The sequence below is a fragment of the Indicator indicator genome, chromosome 5 (assembly GCF_027791375.1).
Source record: "Indicator indicator isolate 239-I01 chromosome 5, UM_Iind_1.1, whole genome shotgun sequence".
In the NCBI taxonomy this organism is placed as follows: domain Eukaryota; kingdom Metazoa; phylum Chordata; class Aves; order Piciformes; family Indicatoridae; genus Indicator; species Indicator indicator.
The window spans coordinates 19253717-19274951 of NC_072014.1; the positions used below are offsets into that span (position 1 = coordinate 19253717).

General features: G+C 35.6%; 1 protein-coding gene across 1 annotated transcript in view; it reads left to right on the forward strand.

Annotated features, from left to right (window-relative positions):
- Window positions 1-3121: 3121 nt before the first annotated feature.
- LNPK (lunapark, ER junction formation factor) overlaps window positions 3122-21235 on the forward strand; it is a 34924-nt gene continuing 16810 nt past the window's right edge. Inside the window, exons 1-7 of the mRNA XM_054380977.1 lie at window positions 3122-3153; window positions 4363-4407; window positions 5535-5722; window positions 9367-9425; window positions 12528-12568; window positions 19318-19398; window positions 19485-19536. Of these exons, the coding sequence (XP_054236952.1) occupies window positions 3127-3153; window positions 4363-4407; window positions 5535-5722; window positions 9367-9425; window positions 12528-12568; window positions 19318-19398; window positions 19485-19536 (493 nt within the window). The 5' untranslated portion in view covers window positions 3122-3126. The remainder of the gene's footprint in view (window positions 3154-4362; window positions 4408-5534; window positions 5723-9366; window positions 9426-12527; window positions 12569-19317; window positions 19399-19484; window positions 19537-21235) is intronic.

Here is a 21235-nt window from a genome sequence, read left to right on the forward strand (position 1 = left end):
AACCCAGCTGAAAAGGAAGTGTAAATTGGAGAAAATTCGGTGTTTTGCCTTAATGGAAGGTGCTAGGATAGGCTAGCAGTAACTGGTGGATGATGCTCCTGGGTTTTGTTTTACTTGTTTCCTTGTCCTTGGTGCTTATAGCTGGAAAAACTTTCAGTGGTCATGTGAAGGCTTCTGAGGTCAGTAAATTCTGGGCAAATATGAATTGTGAGCACAATGGGAGATTCCATTTGAAAGGCAGAACTTTTATTCTTTGTAATGGTAAATATTTGAGAATATTTATGTCGAATGAAGTCATAAGTTTACAAAAAATTCATTTAAAGAGCATTCCCCCTTTACTTGGAAAAGGTCTATACATCTGTAGGCAAAGCCTTGATTTCCCATTTTCTGACTCCTTTCTTTTAATGTGACTTATCTTGATGTTATTCAGTCTTGAATTTCATCATGTCTCTATCTGGATGAATAGGTTGGTGGATGACTTGTATAGGTGTGCATGATTCATGCCTATTTTGAAAGAGAAACTGCCTGCTCTGGTACTCTGACTGTTGTACTTTTGCTTTGCTTTTCTTTTTACTAATTCAATTGCATATTTTTGGAGTAGAGGCAATGCCATCAGGAAATTTTTTTTTGAGAGCCAGGTAATACAATTGCTTCTACATTAAGTGTTTCTTGACACTTCTGTTGTCTATTTTAAGCCTAGGGCTAGGAAATATTGCAGCTAAATCAGTGACAATGTTTGAGGAAGTAAGTCTGATTGCAACAGTACTCAATGAGTGGAAAGGACAGCTCTGTGGTAAAGAAATGCAGCCTTTAGAAGGAAAAACTGGGCAATAACGTGATCATTAGAGCCTGGGAAGGAAGGAAGGGACCTTGTGGAAGGAGGTCTCTTACCATGAACAGAAGGATTTTAGTGTGTGGAACAGCAAGAAAAGAGGAGAGTTTGAAGCAGTTGAAGAAAATTTGTTGTCATGTCAAAGAGAAGGAAGAGAGGGAAGGGGAACATCTGAAGCGCTCCACAGAAACTGTAGTAACTCTTAACTAAGGATTCAGTGACTAAACTCTAAATGTGAATTTAGTGGCCCTAATTGCTTAATAACTCCTTGGGTAAGGGTTTTGGTAGTATTACTAACCTGCAGAGTAGCATATGTAAAGCCTGTCAGCATCATACATAGTTCATGTAAAATTATATGCATGGTGACGCTTGTCAAACCTGTTTCTTTTCCAGGTATTTGCCAGGTAGTTTAAAAAATATATGTAGAGATAGCACTCTGAGTGTGTTACTGACAAATGTCAGTGTCACCAATGGCTCCTGGATAACCATAAGATCCTCTAACACTTTTACTACAGGTGTTCTCAAACTATGGCCTGAAGGAAAATCACACAGAAGGTGTCTGTGTGAGCATGTTCTTTATGTCCACAGCTGTGAGCTACTGTTGCTCCTAACAGCAGTGGTAATGGTAGAGAAACAAACTAAACCTAAGAACCTTGTGCTAAATTTACAAACTTCTTGACTGGCCGTTTGACAGCTTTTTGTATTGTGTTGCAATAAAGATACTCTCTGGTTCAGTAGATTTCCAAAAAACTGTTTGCTCAGGTTTACTGTAGTTCCTGCCATGCAAAACCTCCCCTCTAACTGTGAACTGGCACTTGTGTAAAATTCTCAGTGTTAGATTGTGTGCTTGAAAAATAATAATGCTGCTGTTTCACTGAGTTGAGTTGCTGTAGTGGTGATTATTTTGAGAATTTACTTGAGTCAAAAGGGTAATTGTGCTTTCTCCGTAGCTCACCCCGTTGTGCTAGCGATTTGGCAGCAGCAGAGCTAATCTGTCCATCTGTTCTACCTTCATTTTGGCAGCATTTCAAATATGTTTTTTCTTATCTTAGAGGACTGGCTTTTGAAACTAAGGCCTATAGTTTTCCTTAGCTTTCTCAAAAAGTGAAGAGCGGCATTTGTACTAGTGAGCAATGTGTATCCTGTATTATTAATTTTTGACAGCCTTTGACAATTTGGAAACAGCTTGAGATTAGGTTTCTTTAACTTTTGGTCAAAAATTGAAAGATAATAAACCAGATAGCAATCACTTGTATTTCTGCCTAACTGGATCAATGCCTTGTTTAAGTAAATCTTACTGTTACATTTCAGAGTTAAAAAGGTTTGAGCCCTAGTTGGGACTGAGCATTAGTTTGCTGTTGGGATTGCTATGAACCTACCACTTTTTCATTTACGGGGTTAAAATTTGTAAATTAAATGGCTGGAGAAAAGTTCTGTCCTAAGGTTTAGAGTTAGTTGATTCAAACTACTTGCTGATAGGAAGTTGTCATGCTTTTGTTTTGGGAGCCTAAATCCAGATGGTCAAATTAGTGCTTTTTTGTGGGTTCCAGATTTCTGTAGGATAAGGTGAGCTACTTTTTGCACCTTTGGAATTGCTTTGGGACCTTTTGATATGCTGGTAACTGGACTGTGTTGTATGCAAGGAAGACCTGCCAGTGTAGTGCTTTTCTAGAGCAAGTGACATCTCTTTGACACTGATTATTTGAACTTAAAACTGATGGTACAAAGGAAAAACAATAGTTCTATCCAATATGTTCTTGATGAAAGCATGAAAAGGAAGTAGATTTTTTTGGAGATGAACTCATGAATAGTAGATTTTAATGCTGGATTCCTGGAATGACAGCTGAGAAGGAACATTAGGAGTTATGCTTATGAGTAACAGGAAATAAATGGAAATCACTTTCTTAAATAATTTCCCTTAATAATAAGTTTTATTTGTGTTTTTTTTAATGGAGGATTTCGGTGTCTTTTTTTAGTAGCATTTTTTTAGCAGTTATTGTGAGCCTCCCCTCTGGTTAAATATTTCCAAAGTAGAAAAAAGTTTGGCCACTTCAAGGCTGATCAGCTGACTTACAAAGTGGCCTGTGAAACAGAAGACTGGATTTTAAAACAACATTTATGCAGATAACTAGGCAATGGCTTTATGCAGTATTTTGATTCCTTAAGATAATGGAATAAATTCGCTAATCTTAGACTGTGCTCTTGGTTTGCTCCTAAGTGCTTGATGCTTCACTTCTAGCTGTGAATTCTTGTAGAAGATTGATAGCACTGCCAACATTTATCCACAACAGAGGATGGGTGGATTAATTTCAAGATGGAGGGTAAGTAAGATTGTGTAACAATACAGTAATCTTTAGAAGATGGGAGTATGCAGGATGTGTTTCTTAATGCCTATTGATTGGCTCTTAATGCTTGTTGAATGTTGGTGCTAAACGGTCCACACTAATTTGTCAATTAGAAGTCCAGTATGGGGACATAAATGACCAAAAATATTCTCTGCCAAATCCCGAACTGTAAAACTTTGTGTCTGTCCTTCATTTCCTTTGCAGTACCAGGCCTGGCACTGGTTTGTTTAATGTGTACAAATAGTTTTAACTCTTTCTATAAAAGTGAATAGTGTTGTGGTGCTTTATCGGGATAGGTACAGTAGTATCTGTGACTTCCAAGCTTGGTGAGTATTTTACGTCAAAATGGATACATTCAGAATATAATTTTGTCTGTTTTCACTAATGTTTTGATGGCTCCTTACACCTATGCAAGTCTTTCTTCCTAACTTTCCATTGACTTGAATGGTGTACTGAGTTTGAGGAAGAGTCATGAGGTTTTTGACTACTTACCTGGCAGCTGTCATTTGCTACATTAACATTTGATTTCAGAACCTCCCATAAAACACTCATTTAAAGGCAAAAGTTTAGGTGAAATGTCAGTTTTGTGTAATAGAAAGAAAGTCACTTTCATGGGGGATGTAGTATGAGCTATGGTTTTTGAATTTGTTACCTGAAGGGTTGTGGAAATCAGTGGCTTTATACTTGTCAGAAATCAGGAAGGATTCCTAGAAGATGGATTCAAAGTTGCTTCTAAGGGGAATGGAGATGATAATGCTTATTTGCAGTCGTTTATAATTTATCTGGAATATGTGTCTTTGTGTGGAATGAATGCAATAAAAATCTTAGTTTCTTGGTTAAAGGCTTCCTGTATATATTCTCTTTGTTTTGTTTATTCCCTCCACTTGTCAGTTTTCCTTGTTTTACTTCCCACCCACACATCCACTATTACTGTACATGCTTTATAGGTTTTTATCTGTTTGTAAAGTAGGAGGGGAGCCTTCAGGTAATATTAACATGAACTGTACAAAGTGATTCATTACAGTCCCTTCTTTCTCTGTCCCTATTAAAGTAGGAAAAGTCTTACTTTGCATAAAAGTTATATGCTATTAATTATGAATATGTTTTGTTAGAAAACTAATATACAATAATCCTCAAAATAGACTTTTTCAGTGGGATTAACATCTTTATTCTTTCCCTTGTAAGCAGGCAAAGCCTTCTACTGTAGAAGTATTAGAAAAAATTGATAAGGTATGTATTTGCTTTTTGGTATAGTTGTTGTTGTTAAGAAATATGCATCTTTTTTGCTGGCCATGTATTTTTTTCACATTAGGAAAAATGTTGTCATGGAATTATAAATATTTTTATAATTATTCCAGTTGTATGTACAGGAGATTCTAATTTTCAGATGGGTTGCTACCTTTTTTCCCCCCCATTACTATTAGTCTTTAAAAAGCCCCATAGCTATAATAGGTAACGAGAAACTACAATTTAAATATTTATTTAGAGAGCCTGAAATGAGAAAATAGGAATGAATGTGTAGTTGGCTTGATTACACAATTTAATTGTAACTAATGGTTAAACTCTTGTCATGGAAAATGTCACCAATGCAAAGTTCCGTTCCTCAGGCTCATTAGAAAAGCTTCAGTATAAGGTTTTAAGCATAAGAGATGTAACTGTAGTGGTAGTAAGTCAGGTTGTGGCAGAAGAACTGAATAGATGGTTCAGAAAACACTAGTGACTTTTCTTTTTTATCAGCATTTGTGACAGATGCCTGTAGTGTATGGGGAAGTTTTGAAATACACTGCTGATATTTTTGTGTTTTCCCTTTAATGAAAGCAAGTACTTGTGTTGTCACTTAAAATGTGATATCAAAATGGTAACATAGCAGAGTGTCATTGAAACGTTCAGGGTTTCTCTCCTAATGTGAGGAAAACATGGAAATGAAAACACGTGAGGTGACAGATATTTCAATATTTTCCCATGTTAGTAGATAAGGATTAGAAATGCTTGAAATTTCATAGGTGTCTGATTGTTTTAGATTGTGAAATACAGTTGCTAGTGAAGTATGTGATTGTAAAGGTTGGCGTTCATGAGATAGGAGCATTTTCTACCTGTCCCAAATACAGCGATGCATTCTAAATAGAAAAGCATGCTGATTTGTAATAATTCTTGCCATCAGCGATGTGTTAGTGCTAATATGTGGCTTGTATTTATGCTGGGAAAGTTATCTTAGGCAAATAAAATAGTTTATCAAAAAGTTGCTTGACTTTTATAATCAAGTATCAAATCAATATGACTACTTTTAGCAAACACTTAATGGCAGCTCGGTAAAATCACCTACTGATTTCACTGATAAGGTTAAACTCTATTTATAGGAAATACAGACATTGGAAGAATTTAGAGAGAAAAATCAGAGGCTACAGAAACTATGGGTTGGAAGGCTGCTTCTCTACTCTTCACTTCTTTACCTTATCACCTGCTTAATTGTATATTTGTGGTGTCTTCCTGATGAATGGACATCAAGGTTGCGTATGACACTTCCAATTATTGCATTTCCATTGATGTAAGTAATTAAGGCTCTTTTTTTTTCATTTTCTAACTGCTGTCTATTTGATAAAAGGAGGTGGAAAATACATCTCAGCAGGGGTTTGGGTTTGCTTTTGACGACCCTTGAGTTGTCATAACTTGCTGATTTCCACACCCCCCCCCCCCCTTTTGAAATAAAGCTTAGTAGTTAGGCAGACCCATTCTTTTAGGGAAATGTCTCTCATGGGTCTGGGTTTAGTGTAGAAATAGGTTTCATCAGAAGATTACAGAATGCCAGGTTGGAAGGGACCCCAGGGATGATCTGGTCCAACCTTTCTAGGTGGTAGCATAGTTTAAATGAGGTGGCCCAGCATGCTGTCAAGCTGAGTCTTAAAACTGACCAATGCATGGGAGTCCATTGCTTCTCTTGGGAAATTATTCCAATGTCTAACTGTTCTCATTATGAAAAATTTTCTTCTGTATTCCAACTGGAATCTCCCCAGGAGGTACCTGTACCTATTATCCCTTGTCTTTTCCACATGACTCCTGAAAACTGAGTCCCCATCGTCCTGGTAGCCACCCTTTATGTACTGGTATTTGGTAATAAGGTCTTCCTTAAGCCTTCTCTTGTCGAGGCTGAACAGACCCAGTTTTTTCAGCCTTTTCTCATATGGCAGGTTCTAAAGTTACTTGGCTTATCAAAATTGTACTATGGCTAGAGAGGTACCTGTATCTGAACAATGGCAATACCAGCTAATATAAACAGAAGAGTATTGTCTTGGATTTTATTTCTACTGCTGTTTCAAAGAGTATCACTGCTATATCAAAGTGACCTAAGATATGTCACCCATATGAAAAATGCAAGGTTGTCAGCCTAGATAGGCTAAGGACTAGTTTTACATAATTTTTTTTAAAAATCATTGATTGTTTTCCTCAGCCAGAAAATGTCCTAACATGATCTGATGTGAATAGAAGAAAAGTATTGTCTGCTTTTTCCTTCCACTGAGGTGATTGGTTGTTCATCCTCATGGATGACTCTTGTTTTCTAAGAAAAGTGATTTTCTAAAAATTATAGATTGAGCTCTCATGTCACTGAAGAGCTGCTTCCCTGCCTCCTCTTCTCCTGGACCATTAAGGGGTAGGAGAAGGAGCCCTATGGGAGGTCTTTCATACTTATGAGGAGCATTGTGCATTTACTAATTGCTGAAGCATATATTATAAATACTGTCCATATTTATACAGCATCTTTGTATGAAAACATACCTTGTCAATGCCCCAGCTTGAAGCTTGAAAGACAAAGTAAAATGTAAATATTAAAGACACTGCTAGTTTGACTAGTGAGTTAGCATGTAGAAACAACATGCAAAAAAGTACTTGAGGATGCATTTTGCCTGTCGTACTGTTATGCATAATCTACTAATGCTGCTGTTATGGCATCCTGTGGAGGAGATACATGGGCAGCAATGTCTTGACTGGAAAGAATTAATATAGAAATTAAAGCTCAAATTAATCGTTGGCAGCAATTTGAATTAATTTTTATTCTTAGGAGCACAAAGATTTGAAAGTGCTAGCATATGAGGATTGCTCATGCTAACAGGGAGCCTCCTTTCACTTAAATGCAAAATGATTATTGTAGAAATGAAAACTTATTAATGAATGTGATGGCTTCTAGTGCTGTGATATCAATTTTTGCACTGGGATTTTATTCTCTGATTTGTCCGTTAGTTCTTGTTTGTTTGTGTGCATGGGTTTGTTTTTCTTTTGTGAAAGATGGATTTTTATAAAATTTTGAATTAGCTATCAGTTTACTAACATTTAGAATTAGACTGTTCTCATATGACTTACAACTGTTTATCTGATTTTTCTCTTAGGTTACCCCCCTCTTCTGCTTTTTTTCAGCAGATCTGAATGGCAAGCAGCTGCCAGCTTGTCTTTGTTCTCGGTCAAGAGGTGACTCCATGCTGAATGCCTGGTGCCACCCAGTAATAGCTCTAGAGATTTTTTTACAGCCCTAATCAAACTGGAATATGTCTGCCTTTTCCAGCTTGCAGTCAGTCACCAACTTATTTCTGCCTTAGGTCGTTCCCTCAGGGTCTTAGGAAGTTACTGATGCTGGTAGAGCAAGTTAAGTTCTTGAAATATATAATTCAATTTTTAATGTATTTTGAAATACATGAAGAGTTGAAGAACTATATTAGCATATTAGAAGGATGCTCTTCTTGAAATTATTTTTATTTGAATTAGATTGTTTTATCTTGCATGTTGTGATTTTTCAGAGAAATATTTTTATTTTGTAAAATTGGTATAGTGTTAAACTTTAACCTGAGAATTCTTAAAGAGGAGATATTTTGTGTCCTGAAGTCCTATCATATATCTGTTAGTTCAGATGACATCTTACTGTATATTTAAGTCTTCTACCTAAAAAGAGAATGCTTTTCCCTGTGTAATTTAAGGCAATTCATACCCTACAAAACATTTCTTTTGATACTTTATGAAGAGGCACATCTTGCATTGTGTAAGTGGGCAAAGTTTTCTGTGTTCTTAGACTAGTTATTACAGCACACCTTTGAACGTGGAACAGAGTTAAACTTGTTTTTGTGATGTTGGACAGGTTGCTCTTGGATTCCAGTTATCTAACTTACGTAACTTAGGTTGTGTTCCTAATGGTTGAAAGAGTTTTGAACTGGGTAGCCATTTTATAAATGCAAAAAAAGTTCTTATGAATTAGGTCGAAACTCTTTCTGAAATCTTGTAGTGTGCTTTCTTAGACTGGTTCTTATTCAGAGAGCCTTTCCAGCCTTCAAGAATGTGGTGTGTGTTTGTTTTTCCTTAAATGAAGAATTGCCACTTTAGGCTTGATTATAGTGCTTTGGTACTGGGAGGGTTTTGTATAAGATTCTTGGAAGGGCTTGAAATATGAGATTTGTGACTTGGCTTAGGCTGAATACCTTGCTGGGGAAACTGTTGCTTCGTAATTATATTCAATTCTGAGCTTTAAGACAAATGAAGTACTGATGATTGCAGAGGAAATTTTCAAATGTAAAATGGTCATGGATCAGTTTATCTTGAGCAGGGATAAACTACTTCATTGTTTGAGCTAAGTCCAATGAAACCCTACAGAAACTGAGTGGATTCAGAGTTCTTTAAAATTGCCAGGAGTAGGTCAGTTAACTCTTACTTGGGAGAATATTTGTACAATAGCTGTATCTCATAGTTTTCTTTGGTATTGAATTCTTCCCTCAAATCTCCCAAGGCTTAGTACTGGGCCTTAATTGGTAAGCTTGGTTTTCTGGATAACGTGTCTTAAATCTTTCAAATAAGGAATGATGACTTAAGTAATTTTCAGCTAGTGGCACATACCTTGATTTTAAAAAGCTTGAGATTTACACTGAACATTTTAGCAAGTGATGATGTTCCTTGCTGCTGCTTCCTTAGTATTTCTTCTGGTAGTAAGTTGGTTAAATATTAATAGACTGGAGGATTTTGTTTAGATCAGTGTTAAAGTATTGTTGACAAGATGCTAATTTCATTTTTATTTTTTATGTAAATATTGTTTAAATATTTGTGTTCTTTGTATTTGCAAAGTTAAATTAATCTGGTAAGTCTGTTGTTTGCTGAATAACTTAAGAAATTGTTACTATAATATATTTTAATTAATATAATTCTTCTTTCTGTTTAAAGAATCTGGTTTGTGAGAACACTGCTCATTTTTTTCTTTTCCAAAAGGACAGAAAGGAATAGTAAGTATTTCTGTCTTTTTTTTTTTTTTTTAAAGAATATAGAGCTAATTGGGAATGATGCTTGCTATGAAAATGCAAATATTTTGGATAATTTGACTTCCGGGAAAAGTAGAGTAGCTTTTTGGTGGATGCTGATAGTAGTGTTAGCTAATCTGTTGTTTCTTCCACACAGTCCTTGAACAGGAAGGAAACTGCTTAATCTTTCATTTAAGTTAAAAAAATGTGATGACTTTCTTCTAGCATTGCATGCTTCAAAATGTGATGGAATAAAATGTAGTGTAGAAGTAATAATAAAAAGTATAGTATAGAAAGAAAATATAAACAGTAGCAGTTCCCTTAATACTTGCAGCTTGCAGATATTCCAGTAGTCTTAATCTGTTCTCATACATAAAAAAAGATTCATAGCAGCAGTGTTTTAATTTGTCAAGACATTTTTTTTCTCTCCAAAGCATGCTTGTGTTTTCCAAAATGGAAAAAAGGACAACCAGGTGTTTTCGGTGTGGTTCTGAAAGCCGAGGGAAAATTCAGTCATGTAATAAACCCAAAAAGTAATGCAGGTGTTCAATTGTATATAAAAAGTTGGTAGAGAACATGCAGGCTCATTCTAATGCAAAACTTAAAAACTGCATCTGTGACACTTGTCTGCAGTAGTTAGAATTAATTTGAGGGTTTCTTTGAAGACAGGCCAGACTGTAACAATATCTCACGGTGATGTGAGCAATAATACAGAAAACCTCCACGTTGCACTATGTTTTATGACTTGCAGAACAACATGATGTATTTAATTTGTGACAGTTTATGAGTTAAACATCACTTTTGGAATTTTTCTTTAAACTTAATGTTTGTTTGATGTGCAAGCAAAGAACATATATTTTTATGTGGAAATAAAATTGTCCATATACTCTGTGGTGCTGTGATTCATTTCTAAGGTGAATATCTATTTGCATTTCATGGCAGGATAAGAAAAAATGTATGTATGTTTTCCTAGTTTGCTTAAGTGCCTTTATTGCTATTTTTAGCACACAAGCAAGTCTGGTGCTTTTGTTGAACCTGTGTATATGGTTTAGTAGCTGTTAGAACATTCAAAAATGACTTATTTCTGCATTGATCCAGAGATGAGGTAAAAAATAAAATGTTTTACCTCAAAAATCTGCAGAAGAGAAATGAAATGTTCAATGCAAAGGTTAAAGCAGTATAGAAGAGAGAGCAAACTAGCAGCTGAGTGGCTCAAAGCTAGCTTTTTATTCTGGGGTAAGTTGATGTAGCGTACTGAGTCACTGGAGATGGTTATTTAATTCTCTAACCATGGATAACCAGCATGCACTGGTTTTGGCAACCATATTCTGAACAAGGAAAACTAGTGAAATGCTGGGAAGGGTGATGCAGAGAGATTATGGAATTTCAGTTTTAAAGACTGGTGTGGGGAAAATAAATGAGGTATCTTGTTGGTATTGATTTCTTTTGAGAGTGCTTTGCAGTAATTGCCGTTTGGCTACATTGAAGGGGCAGGTGTTTCCTAAGGTTCTTGTTGATCACAGGGAGTAAGGTGATCGGCCGCAAATGCCCACACTTCATTGCTTTGTGGGAGGCTATACTTTAAGGTGTTCTAGGTATTTCTGTACCAAAAGCAGGTTCTGTGTCTTAGCTAACTCTTAACAGCTGACCAGACTGTGGCATTTGCCTGCACGATACTGTATTGCATTGCAGTGCATTTCAAGGTGTGAATTCGTGTGGGGCTGCATGAGAGGCTGTGTTCTAATGTAAATGTAAAACTTGGTGGAGGGAGGTACCTTATTTATTTGAAGATGGAATTGTCTGTCTTCTGTGGTCCAGCCCAGGGCTAAATATGTTCCATGTGGTATTTGCCTTAACTAATGAGGAATAACTTCAAATAAGGCCATGCCCATGTGCAATATTTTGTACAATTAATAAAGCAGTGTATTCCATAAAAGTGGATTTCTACATGCTGAAAAAAGTTCAAGTAATTATGCATTCCCTTAATTTCAAGTAACAGCAGTCTTCCTGAAGTAACTTAAAGTGTATATAGAATACGTATATGTGGGATTGGAACTAGTTAGGTCCCTTCTAGCCCAAGCCATTCTATCATTTGATGATATAAATAAAGGCATAAACCAAGTACGTATTTGGTTTAATGGGTTTTGGGTTTGTTTCTTGTATTTCTATGAAGCTTTTTCTTTTATCGAATACTGAATAATGGCTAAAAATAGCTGTATCTTATAAGAATTGAACTGCTGGTATCTAGCATAGCTGAGAAAATGAAAAAGCTGTAAAGCTATTTTTGTTTAAACTCTTCTTGTTGTGGAGTAGGTAGGAGAAAATGGATTTATCCATCGAATCCCTACTATTTTAGGCTAAGGGTAATTTCTGTGAGTGTTCCCTGAGTGCCAAGCTGCAAACATTAACTTAAAGGAAAACCCTATGTACATCTGACCTTTCTTCTTTCCCTCCCTTTTTAGAGATGTTAGGTGTTGTGCCTACTAGTTGTTACAGAGTCTGTTAACATTTACTACTAAAATGATCCCTCTGGTAGCTTTTCTTACAAAACTGAGGGTTTCTGCTGTAGTCTAAAAGTAATGAAAGTGTGAAATAGCTTGAGATTTGAGGCTCAGAACTAACCTGACATTTGAAACTAGCATGTGTTAAGAGGCTTATGTGAAATACGGAAGCCAGTAAATCTGGTACTTGGACATACTACTACTTGGACCTCAAGCTTTTTCTTCCGTAGTTTTACTCATGAGATTAGGTGTATTTGGTCCATTGTTGTACCAATTTTAATGTAGGTCAAAGCAGGGCACTGGCTGAAATTGCTTTGCTTAATGAGGAAATGGTACATAAAACTTTTTAATAGTTACAACTGTAAGGTGAAACAGTGGGCTACAATTTATAAGCAGTTTCAGCCTTTAAAATGATTCATTTTCACATAAAAACTTTAGTTATTTTATGCAGAAATTACTAATGTTGTAGAGTTGGTAGTGGGCGGTGCATAATTTCTCCTGATTGCACAGGGTGAAGTCAATGTTTAGAGTATGCTGAAATTATCTATTTATGTTTGAAAACTGATGTATGTTGTCCTTCTTTTAGATGATGCGCTGGAAGATTTAAAATCTCAAAAGAAAAAAATAGTAAGTAAACTATCAAGAAAAGATAGTTGTATGGTCCACTAACACGTTTTTGCACTTCTGCTGGTTGAGTTTCATTGTAATACACAGATGAATAGCAGAGGGAGGAAGGTAAAACTATTTCTATTCCACTGTTTTCATACATTTTCTAGTACTATACATGGTTTTCCTTACACCAAAATGACAAAGGTTTGCTTGCATATCAGTATAAATTGTCTGCTTTCAGCTTAACTTAAACTGTTTTAGTGTTGCTAGACCTATGTAAAGTGGTTGTTTTGTCAGAAAACGAGAATGTATACTTTAGCCTACACTTTGCTGACTACTTTTACTTCAGGATTATAAAAAGCATTAGATGTTGCACCAATGTAAACACAGAGCACATTTAGATCTTTAATAGTTACTCTGTCAATTAATGTCTTGTTTCTAAGTAGCAAAAAGGACTTCCTTCTTACTGGATTCTCTTTTTCATCAAGTAACAGATTATTGTTTATATCTTAAAAGCATCACCACTTACTTCCCATACTCCTCCATCTTGTTTTTGTACTACATATTTCTTCAGTTGCTTCCATCTACAAAATTTCTTTTTACAACTTAATACAATCCTATCAGTTGTCTTGAGGTCTTCATATTTTGTGAGTTGTGTGGATAAGTTAACAGTATAGTAAATTGGTGTTTGCTACATATTGCTTCAACTGGATCAGCAGTAGAACAAAATAAGGATGAAGATTGCAAGTCTTGGATATCTTGTGCTCTTCAAGAAGTTTGCAACACTAAAAGCTGTTTCTATTTAATCACTTCATGAGGAAGCTCTTTGTTTACTTATGCTTTTGGCTTTATCTCCTCCATTACACGGCAAAACTTGAAAACTGCCATCACCAAAACAGGAAAAAAAAAACCCTAATCAACCAAATCACCCTGCCTTGGGTAACCAAACAGCCCCTTCTTCCCCCAAAAGCTCCAAAAGTTGTATTATGAAACTTTATTGTTAATGAGTTTCCCAAAGTGTTCACCTAATGATCTCTGGATTTTGCCATGATAGCTAAATTAATACAAAACCCAGAACAAAGCTACTAAAAAGGAGTCAGGTATGTCTGGTATTATATGGCGATTCCAGAGGAAAGAGGTTTCACTGATCTTTCACTCTTTTTTTTTTTTTTTTTTTTTTTTTTTTTTTAGATTGCTTAAAATGAAGTTGTAAAAATAACCTGTGACCTAGTTATGTCATTGTCCTTTGATAAAAGAGGGTTACTAATATTTATATCTGCTAATCTTTATATTAAGGAATCTCTTACATGGAAGTGTCCTTTGGTTCGAGAGGTGATTTAAAAAGAGAGGCTTAAATTTGCTAGGAACAAATGTTTCATCTCATTTGGTTAGTCATTGGGTAGCTTTGGAGGCAGAGTTCTCAGAACAGAGAAAGCACAATGGAGAACAAAACAGCGTTTGGAGTCTTAAATGTAAAGCCTTCGTTTCAGTTTATTTTTCTGTAGTCATGAAAATCTTGATATTCTAGAAGAACCAGAATGATGAGCTTTTGTGAGAAGCACGTTTTTCTATAAAAAACATGGAATAAAAGATTAGCCAGGAAGACTGACATATGAAGGGGAGGGTTTTACTTTGGGAATTGATGCTTCTGAAACGAGATGTAAATTCATATTTTGCATATGAAAAAAAATGTATTGTAGAAGAGCAGGTAGTAGTTAACTGCATGAATCCTTTGTGAATAACATAGAAATCATAGTGTAAGTATGGAGAGTTTAAACCTGGAAATATAAATTACCATTAGTATAGATGCATGACAAGCTTTAATTATTAAAGACAAACTTCTAAATAGGATTAGTAAAACAGAGTTCTGGGAAGTCCAATAATCTATAACTGAGTTAATTTTCAATCTGAGGGGAATAAAATGTCCATGATTACCTTCTGATCTTGTGGGTGCCTGGTTCCTAGCAAGGAACCAGAAACAGAAGACTTATTGTATCCTCTTGAATCAGCGTGGTGTTGGTATTTTTTACTCAGAAGACTGACTCGGGAGTTCCATCATAATTTAAAGGTATTCAATCAACCATTAAAATTAGATCATCATACATGAAACCTAGCATGTTTAAATGAGCTGTAAGTAGATGCAGGTAATGAGACAGAATATTATTTGTATTTTAGATTAAAAAAACTCAAAGTTGTGTTCTGTAATAATTTGGTTTTGATAATGTTTGGATTTGGTTTTCTGGATTAACTTCCTTAGGTCTATTTTTAGCTATGAGTAACTGTAGCAACATCTACTTTTTAATAAAACAAAAATCTTTACCAGGTAGAGTAGTGGGAAGGAAGATGATTTTTTTTTTCTCTTGTTGGATGTGAATGTGCTATTGAGTTTGAAAATAGGATTAGTTAAGATATTTATGTTATGATCCTCAAAGTATATGGAATAAGTAAATTATGTATTTCCTTTTTATTTGTAATGCAAATTGTTGTCTAGGCACTGTCAGCCTGCCATAACAGCTGTGGTTTTTTACTTCGTTATAGCTCAGCTACTCAATTCCTAGGAAAGTTTTATATTGAAGACAATTGTCCTTCTGAAAAATGTTACAGTACTTGTGTTTTACAGGCATGTGGTTCACTTTCCCTACTGACATTACTGAGATGCTGATGGGTACTTAAAATGGTGTAAGTTCCTCATCTACTATACATAATGCCCTGGTGGCTGTGCAGTGAACTGCTCAATAGAACTTCAGTTCTATTCAAAAGGCTCAGTCTTTGGTGGTATAATCCTGTGGATATTCATGTAGGTTTAAAAACCTGTCAAACACAAATACTGATAATTCATCTGGAATTGCCTGTTAATACTGTATTTCCACTCAAAGTTTGTGTAATACTTATTTTCCGTAGAAGTGACTCTCCACTACTTTTTCCCTGTTGAACACATGAAAAAACATGTTAAGTGTTTCTTTGTGGATTGGGGGTAGGAATTAAGTTCACTAGCTAAATTAAAGCACTACTTCAAGATAAAACTTTTCTTCCCCCCCTTGATCGTAAGGGATGCTGTGGTTGAGTTCATGATTGTGTAGTTCTAATTTTGGTCTTGGATTTCTCTGCTAATGAGGATGGCAGCCCTTAAGCCTTAATGTATATAGCTGAGCAAGTTCAGAGGGTTAAGCATAATTAAGCTGCTACAGGTGGGAATTAATGGAGACTTTACCTTGAGCAGCAGTCTTGATGGGATAATTCTTAGCCTGAGGACAGGGTTGTGAAGATAGAGTTGTCATTACTTTGCTAATGTTAGAATTAAACTTTATGAAGTTTGCTCAGCTATTCTGTTGGAGTAGGCTGAGTATAATACTAGACTTCCTTGCCATTTCAAGTAAGAATGTAGAAAGTTGCATCTGATAATTTTCCAAGAAAAAGGCGATTTAATGGCTTCCTTGGAGTTCTAATAATGATGGGGAAAAAAACCCCAGCACTATATTAATTTTATTTTAAATAACTGATGCCTCAAACTTCAATACCTTCAATCTTCCAGGCATTGGAAATTGTAGATTTTTTTTTTTTTGGTTAACCTTCAGTATGTGACATAAACTCTACTAGAAGCTGCTGTTTGTATAAGACCACTCTTGTGGGCTCTACCCAGTATATGCTGGAGTATTGCAAATGTGCAATTTCAATCTCAAAATCTGGTTAAAAATATTTACTGATGAATGATCAAATGAGGTATTTCTTTCAGTGTTCTTGCAAGACAGTTACTTTGGTTTACTGTTTACATGTATGTATTCATAATCCAGCCACTTTATTATTGTGGCTTAAATAATTCTCCTATTTTAAGGAAAATTTTACTGTGTTCTTTTACTTTGCATAGTAGACAGAAATTAATCTTATACCTTTGTGTGACTGTAAAGAAATACCTCTCCATAGTTGGGTTTGACATACCAAGTAATTCAGTTTAAGAACTCATGTGGTAGTATGTTGAATAAGTAGTTTGCACTGTGCCAGTGCTGCAGGCTTCCAGTCGCTACACTGCGTTTACGAGTAGCTTAAAATACATTACTTGTATTACTTTTCAATAGGCAACTGATGTAATTCCCACAGGAATTCTGTTTGGTTGCCAGTTGGAAAGGAGGCTGTTCATGCAATTATTGAGAAGGGAGAATCTGGTGTATGGCCACATGCCTTGATTAAGATGTGGTTAATTCCATGAAATAAGTTTGAAGAATCCATAATTAGGCTCATACTAATTTTCACAGGGACTTCACTGGTCACTCAGAGTTCAAGCTTGATAATAGTACACTGTGAATTAGTCCATGACAGAAATTAGAAAATATTTTGCAGGAAAAGTTTTCAATCTCAGAGAAAAGTGTATTATGGAAAAAAGAGCAGGAGATGTCAAGCAATTTGCTGTGTTAGCAGGCTGCTGCTCAGCACTAGGTTAACCTTTCCAAGGTTGTGCTTCAGGATGGTGAATAATCCAGAAGTCAGTATGTTGACTTGCATTTATAAAGGTGCTTGCTGTGGCAGTACCCAAGCCAGTTTCTTCTGTTATGAAAATGTAGAGGTAATAGTGACATTTTACACAGGACCTTACTTGCTTCTAATAATAATACTAATTTACTCAAAGTAAGTAAACATTGACCTGTTTGATTCCTTATTTGGTATTGTTAGACAAATTTCAATTGCTTTTAAGAAAATTATATTGTAGAAATGAAACCATGAGAACCATGTGCGCTTATAGAAGTATTGATAATTTCTATACATTTTAAGGAAATCTGTAAAGAGTCAATTTTGAAACTCAATTCATGGTCAGATCCAGCTTTACTAAAATTACAAAGCTATATAAGAATTTAAAAATATGAGAACTTATTGACTTATCCAATAAGTATATACTCTGAAGAACAACTTCAGCATCTGAATCTTGCACTGAGAGCTATTTTCCATTTCAAAATAATGTTACTGTTTTTGCAAAACTTACATCCACAAATAACTACCATCTAATATTGCTGTGGAAAGAAGTGTGTTAGATAAGGAAAGTGTCAAGTGATGGTGGAGCATTCTATTTTTTCTCTTCCTAAAGGTCACTTTATTCTGCAGAAGGTTGTCTCATTTTCCTCCGTGGCTACAAAGACAATTGCATGCATTACAATTGCTGATGTAGATTGACTTTTAAGCATTTTTTAAAAATTTTTGATTTGTGGCCCAGATATTGACATGGATTGTTAGTATTTCCACACTTTGTAGCTTCACCTCACTAACTTTATCCTTTTATGTAAAGGTCTGTCTTACGATTTTCACTTTTATAATCAGTAAATACTTCAATTTTCCTATTGGACCCTTAATTCTGATGTTATTTCACTGTTTGGCATTTGTTTTATGAAGCTAGTGGGTTAACACCAAAGTCCTGCTGAAATACAAGTTTAGGAAATTGATTTTTCACTTCTCTCTTCACTCCCTTTTGTTTTAACAGTCCTTAATTAATAGTCTGGGTAGTATTCCTTACCTTGAATCTCTGCTAGCCCAGGAGTGAGTGTTAAGTGGATACTGTGTATCCATTAAATTGAGTGAATTTTATTTGGCTTCTGAGGTCTGTTTAAAACCCCTACAAGTTCTAATACACAGAGTGGCTAAAACTGTAGTTTCTCACCAGCTAAATAATGGCATAAAAGTCATGTTAGCCTGCCCCATTTGTTATTTTAGCAATGATAAATGAGTTTGAGAGAACTTAATTTTTTGACCACTGACCTTTTCAGTATTGCAGTTTATGCCAACAGCAAACTTAAGAACAAACAAACCCCCACTTTTAGCTGAACATGGCCATTATTCAGCATCTCTAGGAGAAAAGGTCTGCTTAGGATACTGTAAAATGCATGATAATTTCTATACATATTAGCTATTTGTCATAACTTCCAACTGTCTCCGTTTTAAAGTTAAGCTTCTTCTGATATTGGTTGTTAACCACTGAAATGATACTTTACTAGTGATTACTTTTTTAATTAAGCCCATGTATTAGCTATAAAGCCACTTGAGTGCATTGTAAATAAAATGCTGTAATTACGAAGCGCTTTAATTATGCTCCCTAAAGTATGCATAGTTCTCAGTGATTTTTAAAAAATTCTTAACATGTTCGCCCTGCCTTTTTTTTTTTTCCTGAAAAGCTCTTTCAATCACTGTGAAGATGGAGATCCAGCCTTTAAAGTAATTTGAGTAAATTCCATGGCTGTTCTCTAGTTAGTGAATTTTCACAGCATTTGCAGCAAGCTAATTGCTTCTGCTAATAAATAATCTAAAATCGATGCTGACAGCAGTTAATTGGCACAGAGACTTTATTCTGTAAAGCACTTGGCTAATGACCTTCCTTAAATTAATAGCATTAAGTGCTATGAGGAAATAAATCTAAGGAATTGCCTGTCATTCTCTTGTCATGTCTAATAACTTCCAATAATGATGGCTGATAGATTTTTGCACATTCCATTATTGAAGTTGGGGCATGTAATTATTCTCCTCATTATATGTAAACAATTAGCAATATTTGGTGTTTCCTTGCAATAAAGCTGTTAGATACAAGTAGCCCATTAGAGTTTAGAAACTATTTCTGAAAGCAAGATTTTATTTCCACTGAGTACAGCAAATCCTGTAGTATCTGAACACCCTACTGATTCAATGGACAGAGTTTCACTGTTTGGTAACATTAAGTTGTTTGTAAACGAGAGGATGTAAGGCAAAGTACTCTAAAGAATTATGTTTTAATGTGTGGAACCTTTTGTTTCCAGCTCGAGGAAGTAATGGAGAAGGAAACATACAAGACTGCTAAATTAATTCTTGAAAGGTTTGATCCAGAATCAAGAGCAAAGGTAAGACATGGTATCGATACTAATTTAATATGAGAGGTACTATGGAGCCAAACGTTCAGATAATGTTATTTATAATTAATTGGCAGGAGGCTGAACTGCCATCTGCTGGAACATCTGCAACCTCAAGACCTGGACAAGGTAATAGCCCTGTAAAATGCCTGCTCTTTAGCATAGATTCTCATCTTCCGTAGGAATTTCCACTCTAGAATTCTCTCTATGATAAAATTTGTAGATCAGTTGCCCTCTATTTAGGGTTAATAGACTGTTTATTAGACTATGCCCATTACTGTTCTGCCTTTTTCAGATAAGGGATCTATTACTAAAGGCTGCTGCTCTTCTAGACAGCAGGATCTTTATTGCAGCTTGATGGTAAAGCAGAAGGGAAAATTAACTTATTGTGGCATACTTGCAACTTTTACAGAGTGCTAAGGTGCTTTCAAATTGTATGTAGTAACGTAGTGTTTGTTGACTGAGCTTTTCAATTCTGTTCCGATTTCTGGCTGGCTAGACTTTCTCTAATGCAGTGTTTCAACTACTTGTCTATGGGGGCGGGAGAGATTCTTCAAAGCTAGTGCAGACACTAGGTATTTTGTGTGTGCAAAGAATGGACAGTTCTTTACTATGTTATGTTTGAAACCCCCACAAACCGCACCCCCCCCCTCAAAACCCCAAACCAACAAACAATGAAAGGCAAACAATCCCCCACGAAAACCCAAAAAAACCCCATAAACAACAACAGCAACAAAAACCCAAAAAACTTGCATGTGTTTTAAGGAAGCCTTGTTTCTAGATGCACATGCATGCTTTCAAGACAGAAAAGATCTCTCCTTCCCACTTCCCCTTGTAGAATGCCTGACTCTTGGCTATAAATATAAAAAAAAAAAATTATGCAGAAAAACCCTACTACCAAGTTTTTCTTGGAGTATAATATGATGTAGTTAAACTGGAAATACTAATGTTAATGCAGTATAAATGCTACCTCGTATTATAATACTGAAGATACCTATAAAGATCTGTCTCAAAGCGAGTAATTTGTTGTTACAACCTGCACAGACCTACAGGGGGTTGGTGCTCAAAATAAACTGCAAAATTTGGTCTGTATAATTTTCCATTAAAAAAACCCAGATTGTTTCAGAGCATGTTAGAATTAGTTTTGAGTCTCCTTTTTTTGCTCTTGGAGTGCTAGTTCTGAATTTTACTAACAAAGGCGTTTAAGCTGCATGGTCAAATCCACTGTTCTGGTCTTGCTGAGCTTCAAATTGTCATGATTTGTAGAGTGAAAAAGTTGTTGCTGCAGAGTTTGCCCAGACTATATATATAGGGCATTTTATTTAACTAGTATTGTGGACCTGGTGGAGGGTATCTTTCAGTTTAGTTTCAATTGAGGAGAATGCTAAGTGCTGCTCTCTGAGACTGTGTGGTAGGGTGAATCGGAGACCTCCAAGTGAGGACCATTCAGAAAATGTAGTGCACTTCCGAGTCAAACATTATTCAGCTTCTTTGGATACATCCATATTAAGCAGCTTATCCTGAATAAAAGTGCAGTTTAGCCTTTGGAAAATGAGCTTTTTAAGTTTACAAGGTTTATGGCTCGATTTGAGGATCTTAAGGGTCCTTTACAACCTAAGTGATTTTATGATTCTGTATTTTCTTTGTATATAACACAACTTCAGTTTTTGCCTTTTTCTGATCTGTTCCCTAACACATTGAATTTAGAATTGGTGCTGCTTTTTGTCCATGTAAAAGTGGATATTCATACTACTGTATTTTGTAGCCGCATTACAGTTCATGAGGGTTATGCTTTGTTTGGCTTTCACTCGTAAAATTATGGAGACTT